This window comes from Suncus etruscus, chromosome 7 (assembly GCF_024139225.1).
Source record: "Suncus etruscus isolate mSunEtr1 chromosome 7, mSunEtr1.pri.cur, whole genome shotgun sequence".
Classification (NCBI taxonomy): domain Eukaryota; kingdom Metazoa; phylum Chordata; class Mammalia; order Eulipotyphla; family Soricidae; genus Suncus; species Suncus etruscus.
The window spans coordinates 14,342,123-14,357,768 of NC_064854.1; the positions used below are offsets into that span (position 1 = coordinate 14,342,123).

At 40.1% G+C, this 15,646-nt stretch overlaps 1 protein-coding gene across 5 annotated transcripts in view; it reads left to right on the forward strand.

Annotated features, from left to right (window-relative positions):
* ZMYND11 (zinc finger MYND-type containing 11) overlaps positions 1-15,646 on the forward strand; it is a 93,988-nt gene that overhangs the window by 11,152 nt on the left and 67,190 nt on the right. For 4 of the 5 annotated variants that reach the window (XM_049776234.1, XM_049776236.1, XM_049776238.1 and 1 more), the window contains exons 2-3: positions 8,203-8,266; positions 11,649-11,783. In XM_049776234.1, the coding sequence (XP_049632191.1) occupies positions 11,668-11,783 (116 nt within the window). In that variant the 5' untranslated portion in view covers positions 8,203-8,266; positions 11,649-11,667. The remainder of the gene's footprint in view (positions 1-8,202; positions 8,267-11,648; positions 11,784-15,646) is intronic. The other variant, XM_049776235.1, reaches the window with a different exon arrangement.

The following is a 15,646-nucleotide window of genomic DNA, read 5'->3' on the forward strand; positions in this document are numbered from 1 at the left end:
GTTTAAGTTGGGGAAAGTAATTCCTCCCATATTCTTATTCCCAATGATTGCTTTAGCTATTCTAGGGTGTTTATTGTTCCAAATGAATTTCAAAAGTGCCTGATCCACTTCTTTGAAGAATGCCATGGGTATCTTTAGAGCAGTGGTCCTCAAACTGTGGCCCGCGGGCCACATATTGTATTTGTATCTGTTTTGTTTCTTCATTGCAAAATAAGATATATGCAGTGCAGTGTGCATAAGAATTCGTTCATAAGTTTTGTTTTTACTATAGTCACACCCTCCAATGATCTGAGGGACAGTGAACTGGCCCCCTGTTTAAAAAGTTTGAGGACCCCTGCTTTAGAGGGATCGCATTAAATCTGTTCAATGCCTTAGGGAATTGTGCCATTTTGATGATGCTAATCCTGCCAATCCATGAGCAGGGTATGTGTTTCCATTTCTGTGTGTCCACTATTATTTCTTGGAGCAGAGTTTTATAGTTTTCGATGTATAGGTCCTTTACATTTTTAGTCAAGTTGATTCCAAGATATTTGAGTTTGTGTGGCACTATTGTGAATGGGGTTGTTTTCTTAATGTCCATTTCTTCCTTATTACTATTGGTGTATAGAAAGACCATTGATTTTTGTGTGTTGATTTTGTAGCCTGCCACCTTGCTATATGAGTCTATTGTTTCTAGAAGCTTTTTGGTAGTCTTTAGGGTTTTCTAAGTAGAGTATCATGTCATCCTGCAAAACAGTGCGAGCTTGACTTCTTCCTTTCCTATCTGGATTCCCTTGATATCTTTTTCTTGCCTAATCGCTATAGCTAGTACTTCCAGTGCTATGTTGAATAGGAGTGGTGAGAGAGGACAGCTTTGTTTTGTGCCAGAACTAAGAGGGAAGGCTCTTAGTTTTTCTCCATTGAGGCTAATATTTGCCTGTGGCTTGTGGTAGATGGCCTTAACTATATTGAGAAAGGTTTCTTTCATTCCCTTCTTGCTGAGAGTTTTCATCAAGAATGGGTGTTGGACCTTACCAAATGCTTTGTCTGCATCTATTAATATGATCTGTGATTTTTATTTTTCTTGTTGTTGATGTTATGTATTATGTTGATGGATTTATGGATGTTTAACCAGCCTTGCATTCCTGGGATGAAACCTACTTGATCGTAGTGGATGATCTCCTTAATGAATCCTATTTGCCAGGATTTTGTTGAGGATTTTTCCATCTGCATTCATCAGTGATATTGGTCTTTAATTTTCTTTTTCCGTAGCATCTCTGTCTGGTTGAGGTATCAAGGTGATGTTGGCTTCATAAAAGCTATTTGGAAGTGTTCCCGTTTTTTCGATTTCATGAAAGAGTCTTGCCAGGATTGGTAGTAGTTCCTCTTGGAAAGTTTGAAAGCATTCATTAGTGAATCCATCTGGGCCTGGACTTTTGTTTTTGGGCAAATATTTGATTATTATTTTAATTTTCTCAGTAGTGATGGGGGTGTTTAGATATGCTTCCTCTTCATTCAACCATGAAAGACTATAAGAGTCCAAGAATTTATCCATTTCTTCCCAAGTTCTCATTTTTAGTGGCATAGAGTTTCTCAAAGTAGTTTCTGATTACCCTTTGAATCTCTGCCATATCAGTAGTGATCTCTCCTTTTTCATTCCTAATACGAGTTATCAAGTTTCTCTCTCTCTCCCTCCCTCCCTCTCTCTCTCTCTCTCTCTCTCTCTCTGTTAGTTTTGCCAGTGGTCTATCAATTTTGTTTATTTTTCGAAGAACTAACTTCTGCTTTTGTTGATTTCTGCTCTCAGCTTTGTTATTTCCTTTTGTTGAACATTTTCTAATTCTATGAGCTGTGTCATTAAGCTATTCAAGTAGGCCCCTTCTTCCTTCCTGATGTGTGCTTGCAAAGCTATAAATTTTCCTCAGTACCTGCTTTTGCTGTGTCCCATGAGTTCTGATAGTTTTATGTCTTTATTATCATTTGTTTCCAGCAAAGTTAAACTTCTCTTTGATTTCATCTCCGACCCCCTGGTTATTCAGTATGAGGCTGTTTAACTTTCAGGTGTTAAAGTTTTTTTTCTGTGTCTCTTTGGAATTCACATATAATTTCAGAGCCTTGTGGTCAGTGAAGATAGCCTGCAAAATTTTTCTATCTTCTTGATATTATGGAGGTATGTTTTATGTGCCAGCATATAGTCTATCCTGGAGAATGTCTTATGTACATTGGAGAAAAATGTGTATCCAGGTTTCTGGGAATGGAATGTCCTATATATATCTACTAGGCCTCTTTCTTTCATTTCTCTCTTCAGGTCTAGTATATTCTTGTTGAGTTTCAGTCTGGTTGACCTATCCAGTGTTGAAAAAGCTGTGTTGAGGTCTCCCACTATTATTCTGTTGTTATTGATATTATTTTTCACATTTGTCACCAATTGTATTAAATATTTTGCTGGCCCCTCATTCGGTGCATATATGTTTAGGAGAGTGATTTTTTCCTGCTGTACATATCCCTTTATTAATATAAAATGCCCATCTTTGTCCCCTACAACTTTCCTGAGTATAAAGTTTGCATCATCTGATATTAGTATGGCCATTCCAGCCTTTTATATGGGTGGTGTTTGCTTGGATAATTTTTCTTCCAGCCTTTTTATTTTGAGTCTTTGTTTGTTCTGACTATTTAGGTGTTTTTCTTGTAGGCATCAGAAGGTTGGATTGAGTTTTTTGATCCATTTAGCCACTCTGTGTCTCTTACTGGTGCATTTAATCCATTGACATTGAGAGAAAGAATTGTCCTGGGATTTAGTGCCATCTTTATATCGAAATTTGGTGTGTCTTTTGGGCAGTCTTGTCTTAAATTAGGTCTTTCAGTTTTTCTCTAAAGACTGGTTTTGAGACTCTCTAAAGTATCTGAGCTGTTGTTTGTGAAACCATGTATTTTTCCATCAAACCTGAAAGTGAGTTTTTCTGGGTACAGTATTCTAGGCGAAGCATTTATTTCATTGTGTTTTGTCAGTATGTCCCACCACTGCTTTCTGGCCTTGAGTGTTTCTGGTGATAGGTCTGCTGTAAATCTCAAGGATGTTCCCTTGAATGTAATTTCCGTTTTTGATCTTGCTGCTTTCAGAATTCTGTCTCTATCTGTGGGATTCGTCATTATGACTAGGATGTGTGTTGGGTTATTTTTTCTGGGGTCTCCTTCGGTTGGTGCTCTTCAGGCCTGCAGGATTTGATCGCATATATTCTTTAGCTCTGGAAGTTTCTCTTTAATGATGTTCTTGATCCTTGATTCTTCCTGGAAATTTTCTTCCTGGGTCTCTAGGACTCCAATGATTCTTAAGTTGTTTCTGTTGAGCTTATCATAGACTTCTATTTTCATCTGTTCCCATTCTTTGACTAATTTTTCCATTGTCTGTTCATTTGGTTTAAGTTTTTTTTCCAATCTCTCTTGTTGTATGGAGTTGTTATTTATCTCATCTTCCACAGCACCAATTCTCAGCTTCTGTTAGCCTGTTTGAGCGCATATGCATTTTGTCATTCAATTCATTTATTGAGTTTTTCAGGCCTGTTATTTGACTGTTGTTTTAGTTTGGAGTTTTGAGATTTCTGTCTTCATATTTTCTTGGGATCCATGGTTTATTTGAGTTCTTTGAGCATCTTCCATATTGCTTGTCTAAACTCCTTATCTGAGAGATTGATTAGTTGGTTGGCCGTTTTCTAGTCATCAGAGTTGTCATCTTCATTCTCTATGTCTGATGCTGGCCTGCATTGTTTCCCTATTGTCACACTTGTGGGTTTTTCTATGTGTTGTGGTGGTATTCATTGGCTAAATGATGTGTGTGGCCATGCTTCTCTGGCTCTGCCCTTTCTGGGTGGGTCGACTTGCCTCCATGGAAGGGGAGCCCTCTGTGGATAAAGCTTCACACAGGATCAAATCTTAGGCCTGAGCACGCAGCAGAGAATACAGTCTGGGGAGAAATGCTGGGCTTCAGTGATCCAGCTCAGTTCTTAGTGTGATTTTTTTCTTCTTCTTTTTTTTTTTTTTTTTTTTTTTTTGTGGTTTTTGGGTCAAACCCGGCAGCACTCGGGGGCCATTCCTGGCTCCAGGCTCAGAAATTGCTCCTGGCAGGCACGGGGGACCATATGGGGCACCAGGATTTGAACTGATGACCTCCTGCATGAAAGGCAAACGCCTTACCTCCATGCTATCTCTCCGGCCCCGATTTTTTTCTTCTTGTTGCAGTGGCGTTCCTTACTTAGAAAGAGTGCATGGCCGCATAGGAAGCAGAGCTTAGTGCTCTTCTGGAGCCTCTGGGAGAGCGAATTTTCTGGGCCCTTTTCAGCCCACTCCCAAGAGGTTCAGGAGACAGTACAGGAGATAAACAGACACTGGCAGCACTCACAGTTTCTCTCAGTCGGGCCCCACTGGGCTGGCGTAGATTTTCCCAGCCTGACATCACTAACTGGGGACCTGCCTTCTGTTAAATACTGCTTATAGCCGGTTTTCACTTTAGGAAGCAGTTCCTTGGCGCTCAGACCCCTTGAATGAGCCTCTGGGAGAGTGAATTTTCTGGCCCCTCTTTGGCCCACTCCTAAGAGGTTCAGGAGACAGGACAGGAGACAAACACATACAGGCAGCACTCACAGTTTCTCCTAGCTTGATATTTAATTGGGCCATTGAATTGCAAAGATTAAAAAAAAATTGCAAATGGGCCCGGAGAGATAGCATAGCGGTGTTTGCCTTGCAAGCAGCTAATCCAGGACCAAAGGTGGTTGGTTCGAATCCCAGTGTCCCATATGGTCCCCTGTGCCTGCCAGGAGCTATTTCTGAACAGACAGCCAGGAGTAACCCCTGAGCACCTCCAGGTGTGGCCCAAAAACAAAAAACAACAACAACAACAAAAAAATTGCAAAGATAAAAAAAGGATATTTGTGATTAAGTTTCAGGCATACCGTGTTGCATCACAAATCCCTTCTCCAGTATCCACGAGCCCCCACTATTATTGATTTTTAGTAAGTTCTATTCAAATTTTTATTGAAAATTTTAGAACAAACAGCATAACTTTTTAATCCACTGAAACTCATTTTAAAAACATATGTTGGAGCCGGAGAGATAGCACAGCAGTAGGGCATTTGCTTTGCACACAGCCAATCCAGGACAAATCTCTGCATCCAATATGGTTCCCTGTGCCTGCCAGGGGTGTTTTCTGAGTGCAAAGCCAGGAGCAACCCCTTAGCACCTGGGTGTGACCCCAAACCAAAAAAAGAAAAATGTTGTCTTCAACTTAACTTTCATGTTTTAAAAACAATTTATAGGGGCCGGAGAGATAGCATGGAGGTAAGGCGTTTGCCTTTCATGCAGGAGGTCATCAGTTCGAATCCCAGCATCCCATATGGTCCCCCAGGCCTGCCAGGAGCAATTTCTGAGCCTGGAGCCAGGAATAACTCCTGAGCACTGCCGGGTGTGACCCAAAAACCAAAAAAAAAAAAAAAATTTATAACAGTGATTTAAGAAGTTGTTCATAATATACTTATTTCACTTATTGAATGTTCGTTCATACACCTGTGTGACCTTCCTTTCCATTCTCCCCAATTTTCCACCCACTATCCTAGTCTGCCCCCTTGCAGAAACAAACGTACTTCATATTGTTAGTCACAATGGAAAGGCAAATGGAATTATCAAAACTTAGATCAATAAGGATCAATTTGAAAAATATTTTATATCAATCTCTCCATGGTGTTATTAAAGTTAGTGTCTAAGGATTTACATGTTTGGTGCTGATAGAACCTCTTGTATTACTCTTTAGGCTCACTGAGCTCTGTAGATTTCTGTGTAACTTTTCTGTCAGATTACCTGTGATACTGCTGGACTGACATCACTAGGCCATTTTGAGGTATTCCATGCCACTAAGTCCAGAATCTATAGAACTGAAATGAATTTGACTTGGCACTTTGATAGGGTTAAGCTGAGTTGTTTATGTCTGGGCTGCTGTGGTTTCAAGCAGAGAGCGGGATGCAGATTTGTGTGTATGTTGTTTGGGGCCATATCTTGTGATGTTCATTGCTTACTACTGGCTCTTTGTTCAGGGATCACTTCTGGTGGGGCTTGATTGACCATTTGAGTACTGAGCATCTAACCCATTTTGGTTGCATGGAAGGAACTGTTCTATCTTGTTTCTCTGGTGTCCGATTTTTAAAACTGCTTTTTACTGCTCTGCAGCTGAATTCTGTAGAGAACATATCTTTACATCTAAGAAAAGATGTATCTGGAAAAAGAGTAAGGTGCAGAGCTGGAGTGATAGCACAGCGGTAGGGTGATTTGCCTTGCCTGGGACCAACCTGGGTTCAGTCCCCCGTAACCCAGTGTTCCTCTGAGCTTGCCAGGAGCGATTTCTGAATGCCAAGCCAGGAGTAAGACCGTTAGTAACCTAAAGAGTAAGGTGCAAATGGACAGTCAGACTGTGTTCTTCTATAAATATTTTATTACTTGATGTTCTTGCCTAGAACTTAATACATGAGTGTTTTTGGGTTTTGGGGTCACACCTGGTAGCACTCAGATTGTTCCTGGCTCTGCGCTCAGGAATCATTCCTGACAGGCACAGGGGACCAAATGGGATGCCAGAGATCAAACCCAGGTTGGCCACGTGCAAGGCAAACGCCCTACCCACTGTGCTATTACTTCAGCCCCACATTAAATGTTTTTTTTAAACAGGGTGACTAGATTTTAAAATATTTTTGTTCATATTTTTTTTCATCAAGTTGTAGCTTAGCAAGATGAGTCTAGTTGGCTTATGTTAAATCTCTGAATCCACCATCACTTCTTGGTCGTTTATTAGCAAGTCACCATGGTACATATTTTAAAATTGCTATGCCTTGAAATGGAAGCCTCATGCCCCTATCCCAAGGAATTGAGGAGACATGGTTAGGGAGATAAAACCGGCTCAGGACCTTCTACCACAAACTGAAGGCATAGATACCAGCAGGCAGACAACCCAGCAGTGAAAATGAAACTGAAAACCATTTCTCCCTGAGACCCGAGGTCTTTATTGGGAAGAGAAAGACCACACCCTAGGGTGGAAAAGAGGTAGGGTAAGGGACCAATCTAGAGGCACTTCTATCTGTGACAGGCATCAGCAAAGAAGAATTATCCTGAATAGAATGAAAATCGGTTACCCCAGCAGTGCCTTACCTCAGTTTCTTTATTTGAAAATCAAGGGTGATGAAATTGTCTCTACTTTACCTCTTTTTGCTGGTATTTTTGGGGGGATTCACATTCGTCAGTAATCGGGTTACTTTTGGCTCTTTACTCAGGAATCACTCCTGGCAGTGCTTAGGACCATCCATATACAGGGTGCTGGGGATTGAACCCAGATCGGCTGCATGCAAGGCAAATACCTTACTCACTGTAATATCTTCAGCCCTACCTCCCCATTTTTTTAGTCAAACTACTGTCAGTGCTAATTCAATTCAGTTGGGGCAAATCCATCTTAGGGTCATTCTTAATAGTTGACCTTATTGTGCAAAGGAATGAAGATCTGACATAGTTTGGCTTGCTCACATATGCCTTTCTCTTTCTAGCATAGCACACTTTCAGTTTTTTTTTTATTAATTTAGAAGAATAGAAAAAAAGATTTGTAAATTACCATTGTTTGCTTAAAGGACTTTTGTTTTGGCATCACGCCTAGCAGTGCTCAGAGAATGTTAAGGATCTTTCTATCATTTTTTTTAAAAGATCTTTTTAGTGTAGTTAAATACACAGAAAGCAAAAGAGTTGTTATCTTTAACTCTTGTAACTATATTTTTGTGTAAACATGACTGTAGTCATCTCCATAACTCTTTGTTTTGGTACCAAACCTGATGGTAATAGGATCGTTTCCTGACTCAGTGCCCAAGGAAAACACGTTTGGTGCTGAGGGTCTAACTCATTGCTCCTACATGCAAAGCATACATTCCAGCCCATTGAAGTTGCTCTTTGGCCATCCATAACTCTTTTCTAAAGACAATATATTTTGAATGTTACACTGCACTCTTTTATGTTAGTTGGTTATGTTGCTGAAAATGAAGTATTTTGTACACTGATAATTAAGTATAATGACTTGTTTGAAATGTATTCCTACTTTAAGTCACTTTGTAGTATGATCATATTAAAATATATATTCTTCTGACAGGTGCAATATGTTTTAATGTCTTGTTTACTCATTAAACACTATTGTTTATTGACACTGACTAGGTAGTTCAGTCACTGGAGCAATGAAGTGTAACCAGAGAGCCGATAGGAGCTGTGGAGCATGCAAGTAAGTTGAGGTAGATTGTGTTACAGCTAAGATTACTTTTGTTTGTGTTTTGGGTTCACATCTAGAGGTTTGCAGGGCTTGGTCCTGAGTTCAGGGATAACATGGGCTGGGAGCCCCTATGGAATGACAGGGGGAAAAACCTGTCTCTCAAGCCCCCAGCTAAGATTACTTTTGATTACTAAAGTAATTTTAAATCTTTTTTTTTTCTGACCTAAATCTTCTTCAGATATATATCATCTAAACACTATTTTTGTTTTGGAGCTACAACCTACGGTACACAGCTTATTCCTACCTCTGTGCTCAGGGCCTCTCCCTATGATGCTTAGATAATCATGATGGTGCTCGGGACAAAACTAGACCTCAAGCAAGCCACATACTCTGCCTTTTGAGCTGTATTTCTGAATCTTATGTAAACATTGAAAAGAGAAATCCACTTAGATTTAAAGTATTAGTTTAATTTGCTTGTATACTAAGTAAATTTAAAATAAAATTTTAGGGGGGCAGAGAGATAGTATAGTAAAGCACTGTATTATCAGCCAAACTGGGTTCAATCCCTAGCACTTCATATGATTCCCCAAACCATCCAGGAGTAAGCCCCAACCACCAATGGGTCTGCCACCCCCAAAAAAAAAACCTGATTGGGGCTGAGGAGATAACTCAAAGGTGTGTCCTCAACCCTTGCCCTCTAAAGCCCCCCCCAAATATAAAGAAATTGTCCTAATTTAGGCATTTGTGATATAAACACAAGGGAAAGCCATATTTAGAAATGGCTTTTTCGGGGCCGGGCGGTGGCGCTGGAGGTAAGGTGCCTGCCTTGCCTGCGCTAGCCTAGGACGGACCGCGGTTCGATCCCCCGGCGTCCCATATGGTCCCCCAAGAAGCCAGGAGCAACTTCTGAGCGCATAGCCAGGAGTAACCCCTGAGCGTCACAGGGTGTGACTCAAAAACCAAAAAAAAAAAAAAAAAAGAAATGGCTTTTTCTTGGGGCCAGAGAGGTAATGCAATGGGTGGAGTGCTTGCCTTGCATGCAACTGACCAGGATTCAATCCCTGGCACCCCCATATAATCCCCCAACTTTGACCAGCAGTGTTTCCTAAGCACAGAGCCAGGAGTAAACAAATTCTGAGCAGAGGTAGGCCCTCCCTCCAAAAATCAAATGGATTTCTATTCATATCATCACACTTAAAAAATGCCATTCACAATTTGCATAAAATAATGCTTTTTTTTTTTTAATCAGGAGTGTACTGTGATTTATAGAAAGAATCTGTCGTTAAAACTTTCTTTATTTGGGGGCCACACCTGGCGATGCTCAGGGGCTACTACTGGCTCTGTGTTCAGGAATCATTCCTGGCAGTGCTCAGGAGGCCATATGGGAATGACTGCATGCTAGACAAGCATTCTACTTGCTGTACAATCTCTCTAGCCCCTGTAAAAACTTGTGATTGTGTGTGCGTATGTTGCTCACACATGTAAACCATCACAACACAATTTTTTTAAGAAGTTGAAACTTCTGAGTTTATACTTTAAGAAGCAGTTCAAGTACTCCATTTAGTCCTTAAAACAGGGAACAAGGGAAGTATTATTTCAGTATGCAGATATGATAAATTATAATAGTCTGTACAGTTATGCATTATGCAACTTAGAAGAAGGAATGGACACCCGTGGGTTGTTACTAGTGTCTGAGACACCCAGAGAATGTGATTAAATAGGTGTTTTAGTTCAAGAGTCTGATGACCAAACCTAAACTATTTGATTGGTGTCTTACTAAACCTACCAATTTTTTGGCTCTATGTATGTCTTTTTCTCCCAAGTACATGTTTATAAGTATCTTAACAGTAGACCAATAAAAGGAGTGAAAAATATGCTCATTGTTTTTACAAAAGTAGGAAAGAGAAAGCAAAAGAACTTAGAAACCTCTTCATAATTAGAATGCGCCATGTATAGTCTAGTTAATTCCAAATTCACTGGTAATAGCAGCTAGCAATCTAAGAACAAGCATCAATAATTGCCTCATTTTCTGGCTGTCACTATTGGCAACTTCCACCATAAAGATAACTTGACGCAGGGTGGGTGCATGTGTGGGTAGGTGGATGACTATAATTTTTGTTTTAATACTAATGTATAGGAGGGAAGTATTTTAAAATATTCAGAATTATCTTCAGCTCTAAATAGCATTCCAACAAAAACTTCCCTCACTGGATAAGTTCAGAGTATATTAAAATTGCCAACTTACTGAAAGTTGCTATAAGTGCTAAGGATTTAGATTTCAGTACGTTTGCAATCTTCTGAGATAAAATGATATAAGAAGTGAATATTGAAGAGAGAAGTAAATGGATTAATTTGCAGCTTTTGCAGACTCATAGTCCTTAGAGTCCCAAAGTTTCGTAGCAGGAATCTGCAATGGATAACGAATGTGGTTTCTCATTTGAGTTTAAATTTAATTTATTTAGTTTTGGTTTATGGACTATGCTTGGCAGTGTTCAGGGCTTGCTCCTGGCTCTGCACTCAGGAATTACTCCTGGTGGAGCTCAGGGGACCATATAGGATGCCAGGGATCGAACCTGGGTCAAACGTGTGCAAGGCAAACACCCTCCTAGCTGTAGTGTCACTCCAGCTCCTTACCTACTTCTTTTTTGTCTCAGACGTGACCAAGCAATTCCTCCCTCCCTCCCTCCCTCCCTCCCTCCCTCCCTCCCTCCCTCCCTCCCTCCCTCCCTTCCTTCCTTCCATACGTCCTTCCTTCCCTCCCTCCCTCCCTCCCTCCCTTCCTCCTTCCCTGCCTCCCTCCCTCCTTTTTTTCTCTTTCTCTTTTTTTGTTTTGTTTGTTTGGTCACATCTGGTAGTACTCAAGATTTATTCCTGGTACTGCACAAGGAGTCACTCCTAGCAGATTCATGGGACCATTGTGCCAAGAATTGAACCTGAATTGGCCACATACAAGGCAAGAACCCTGTCCTCTAGTATCTTTTTGGCTTCTTTTTCTTTCTCCTTCCTTTCTTTAATTTAGATACTGTGATTTAGCATAGCTATTCACAAAGATTTTCAGGCTTCAATGTTTCCGTCTCCAACCATACCACACTAGATCCCTTTCCCTCCACCACTCACCCCAAATTGCTTTCCATCACCTGTCCACCCTCATCCTTACTCCTTGACAGAGAATTTGGGGCCATGCCCATCTGTGCTCAGGGCTTATTCCTGGCTCTGTGCCTGGGAATCACTCAGTTTGGGGAAGCCGAGATCGAACCTGGGTTAGCTGCATGCAAGGCATGCCCTACCTGTTGTACTATTTCTCTGGCCCACTATTGATAGTCTTAACTGACTTTGGTAACAGTTCATTTTGTAATCTATAATTTTTTCTTATGTTTTTTGTACATTCTTACAGCTAAAGAAGTAAACAGGTCATGGCACGTTTAACAAAAAGACGACAGGCGGATACAAAAGCTATCCAACATCTTTGGGCAGCCATCGAGATCATTCGGAACCAGAAGCAAATTGCCAACATAGATCGTATTACAAAGTAAGTGATTGCAAACAGAAACGGCATTATAAAAATTTCATCTGACTCTGGGAAAGAGGTTAAAAAGTAACATAAGTTCAGATGCCAATGGGGGGGGGTATTAAATATTATGCTTAGCAAATTTTTGCATATTTAGTATTATAAAGTACCAGTAATTTGTTGCCTGCAGAAATGTAGTTAAAAAATCAGGGGCCGGAGAGATAGCACAGCAGCTTGCAAGCAGCCAATCCAGGACCTAAGGTGGTTGGTTCAAATCCTGGCGTCCCATATGATCCCCTGTGCCTGCCAGGAGCTATTTCTGAGCAGATATCCAGGAGTAACCCCTGAGCACTGCCGGGTGTGGCCCAAAAACCAAAAAATAAAAAATAAAAAAATAAAAAATAAAACGAACATATCCAAGCAACTTATGTGTAGAGATGTTATAATAAGTATTAAATAGGGAAAATGTCTACGAACTATTTTAATAGATTTTTAGTTACCAGTTTTGTTTGAACACTTAGAAATCATAAGTCTTTTAGTAAGTCCATAATCACTTGTGTAAGGACAAATATGGCTTATATAATAAATGACATCTTATTTATTAGTCTTCTAAATAAGAACTTTAAAAAATTATTTTCTTTCCTCTATAAGAAAGTTATTCATTCCAGTTTTTACTGCTCTTTATCTTGGTAGACTATTTATCAGGATAGAAAGGAATCAGTCCACTCAGTGAATGCTCTTTAAATGCTTGCTAATTATAGGTTGTTTTCAAGAGAACTTGTTTTTTGTCTTTCTTGATGAATTTGTTTCTTTGAGGATTTTTAAGAAAATGTGGCTAAAACCAATAACTTTTAAATATTTGGTATGTTGTTTTTTAATTTAGATAAATTTTTAGTCATTCTTCTGAAACTCTGAGATGCTGTCTCTAGAAATGGAAAAACAGAAGATTTACAGAAGCTTATAAAACTTGCTGGGCTGGAGAGAGAATACAGCAGGCAGCAAGGCTACCTGGCAAGTGGCTGACCCAGGTTTAATCCGAAATGGCATCGTGGCCAGGAGTGATCCCTGAGCAGAGCCAAGGATAAGCCTTGAGTAACACCATCAAGTATGGTCAGCCCACCACCACGCCCCCTTCCAAGAGGGCGCCCCCCCAAAAAAGCTTATTTTTGCCACTGTTTGTTATATAAAATAATTGAGAGCCATATATTTTGCCCCATATTTGTAACCTGGTATAGAAGGTTACCAAGATTACTAGAGTGAAGGGAAGGTAGTAAAAGAAAAGGGTAATGTTAATATGTTGCTTTCATCCATTGTAATCTTAGAATAGTTTAAAGTTCTCCCTGGGCAATTCCTAGGTCTATGGGTAAACAAAAAAAAAAAATATGTAACAACCATAAGGGAAATTATAATTAAAATTCATTGAATAATTTCAAATTCTGTATGTCTTTTTTTAAGTGTACATCTGGAGTGTAATCAACATATAAAGACATTTAAAGTAAAAATTTGTGGTCTAGGAACAGATTAATATATGGTGAGGCAACATTGACATAAAAGTTTTTAAAAAAACCTCCAGAAAAAGAGCTGTAATTGTTTCATGCTGAATTTTTTTTTAATGTGGAAATAAGGTTTCTTATAAGAAAATACTATGCCTGTAATGTTTAAGGAGTTACGTAAGTTTTATGGCTTTAGATTGCCTTGTGTACTGTTAAGAAATATTATAATGTGTTACAATCTGGGGACTTGAGGGACAAAGTAATTGTACATGGATTCTGTCTTATTTATCTTAATGTTCTTTGGCTGAAATTTCAAAGTTAAGATATCAGCAAGGGGACTTCTGAGAATTATGTTATGGGTGATTGTCCTTCCACTGTAACTTTACCTTGTCCTCTTTCTTTGCACCCTTGTTCTCATAATTAAAAATAAAAATTAAAAAAAAAAAGAAATAAGGTTTCTAAAAAATGTTATCTTTTAAATTGAAGTCACTCAATTATTTTGATCAGTTGAAATTGTTTTTTTGGATATGTGGTGCCTTCTCTTAACATCCTGGGGCATTCTCGGACCATGGCCCGCCAGGCCTGACACTATATACCTGTTACTTGGATGTAGTGCTTTTCATATGGGGTGAGTGCTGGTGTCTACATGATCCGATGTCTGTGTGTGTGCATGTGGACCTAGGTTGAGTCAGCTGTTCAGTTGCAGTCAGGGATAGAGTCAGGGTGAGTGCTGGTGTCTACATGATCCAATGTGTGTGTGCACGTGGACCTAGGTTGAGACAGCTGTTCAGTTGCAGTCAGGGATAGAGGTAGTTGAGGGAAGAGTGCACCATCTCACAGTGTTGTTTTTTTTTTTTTTTTTTTTTTTGGTTTTTGGGCCACACCCATTTGACGCTCAGGGGTTACTCCTGGCTATGCGCTCAGAAGTCGCTCCTGGCTTGGGGGACCATATGGGACACCGGGGGATCGAACCGCGGTCCGTCCTAGGCTAGTGCTGGCAAGGCAGACACCTTACCTTTAGCGCCACCGCCCGGCCCCACCATCTCACAGTGTTACACAACTGGGTTGCTGATAAACATTTTTATTTCTTCCTCAATCTAAGCCTTAGGTGCCAAGGGCTTTTTCATGTCTTAAGATCCATAAGTCTTAAGATAAACATGAGATGATTTATCTGTTCGGTATCGGTAAATGGAGTTTATCTTAACATTCTTTTATCAGAACAGGTTTATGAAAATTGCAGGGTAAGTGTTTAATAATGGTTCCCAATGTTCCTTATGCTTTACGTCATCCATGGTAGAGAAGTATATTGTACCTTTCCATTACATTGGCCCCCTCCTTGGCAAACCTATACGTCTTTCCTAATATCAATCACAAGTTTGTTCTTTCTTTTCCATGAAAGACCATCACATAGCCTGGTACCTGGCTTCTTGGATATTTTTTAGTTTCTTCATCATTAGCCTTGCCCCAGGGTTAGACCAGAGTAGAAAGTCAGATCTTTTGCTTAAAAACAGACTATTTCTGCCCTAGGTTGATGGTGTAGTGGATTGGACATGTTCCTTGCATGCTGCCAATCGAGATTCAATTCATGGCATCCTATTTGATTCCTGAACCTCACCATCAGTAATTCCTTAGTACAGTTAGAAGTGAGCGCTGAGCAATGTCAGGTGTGGTCCAAAACCCCAAAAGTAAATAAAACAGTATTTCTTTTTGAAGTTTGAAATAAGCAAGTACTTGGGGCCGGGCGGTGGTGCTAGAGATAAGGTGCCTGCCTTGCCTGCGCTAGCCTAGGACGGACCGTGGTTCAATCCCCTGGCGTCCCATATGGTCCCCCAAGCCAGGAGCGACTTCTGAGCGCATAGCCAGGAGTAACCCCTGAGCATCACCGGGTGTGGCCCAAAAACCAAAAAAAAAAAGAAATAAGCAAGTACTTTAGCTGAATTGGGCCAGAGTAATAGCACAGTGGGTACGGTACTTGCCTTGCACACGGCCTACCTGGGTTTGATTCCGGCATCCCATATGGTTCCCCAAACTTGCCAGGAGTGATTTCTGAGTGCTGAGCCCCTGAGCACCGCCAGTGTGGCCCAAACACAAAAATAACAGCATAAAAGAGAACTAGTTGAATTATTTATTAAGACCTAGATTAATTTCAAATCATAGCAAATCTGACCAAAGTGCTATCCTTATTTATTTGTATATTTATATTTTGGCCATACCAACAAACAACTGCCATTAGTTGCCATGTCTATATTTTATATACCCAGGACTTATAATTGGAAGTGTGTATTTTCTGGCCACCTTCGCTCATTTTACTCATTCCAACTCACTTTCTGGTAGCCATCAATCTGTTCTCTATGTCTCTTTGAGTTTGTATGTGTGTGTGTTTTTCTGTAT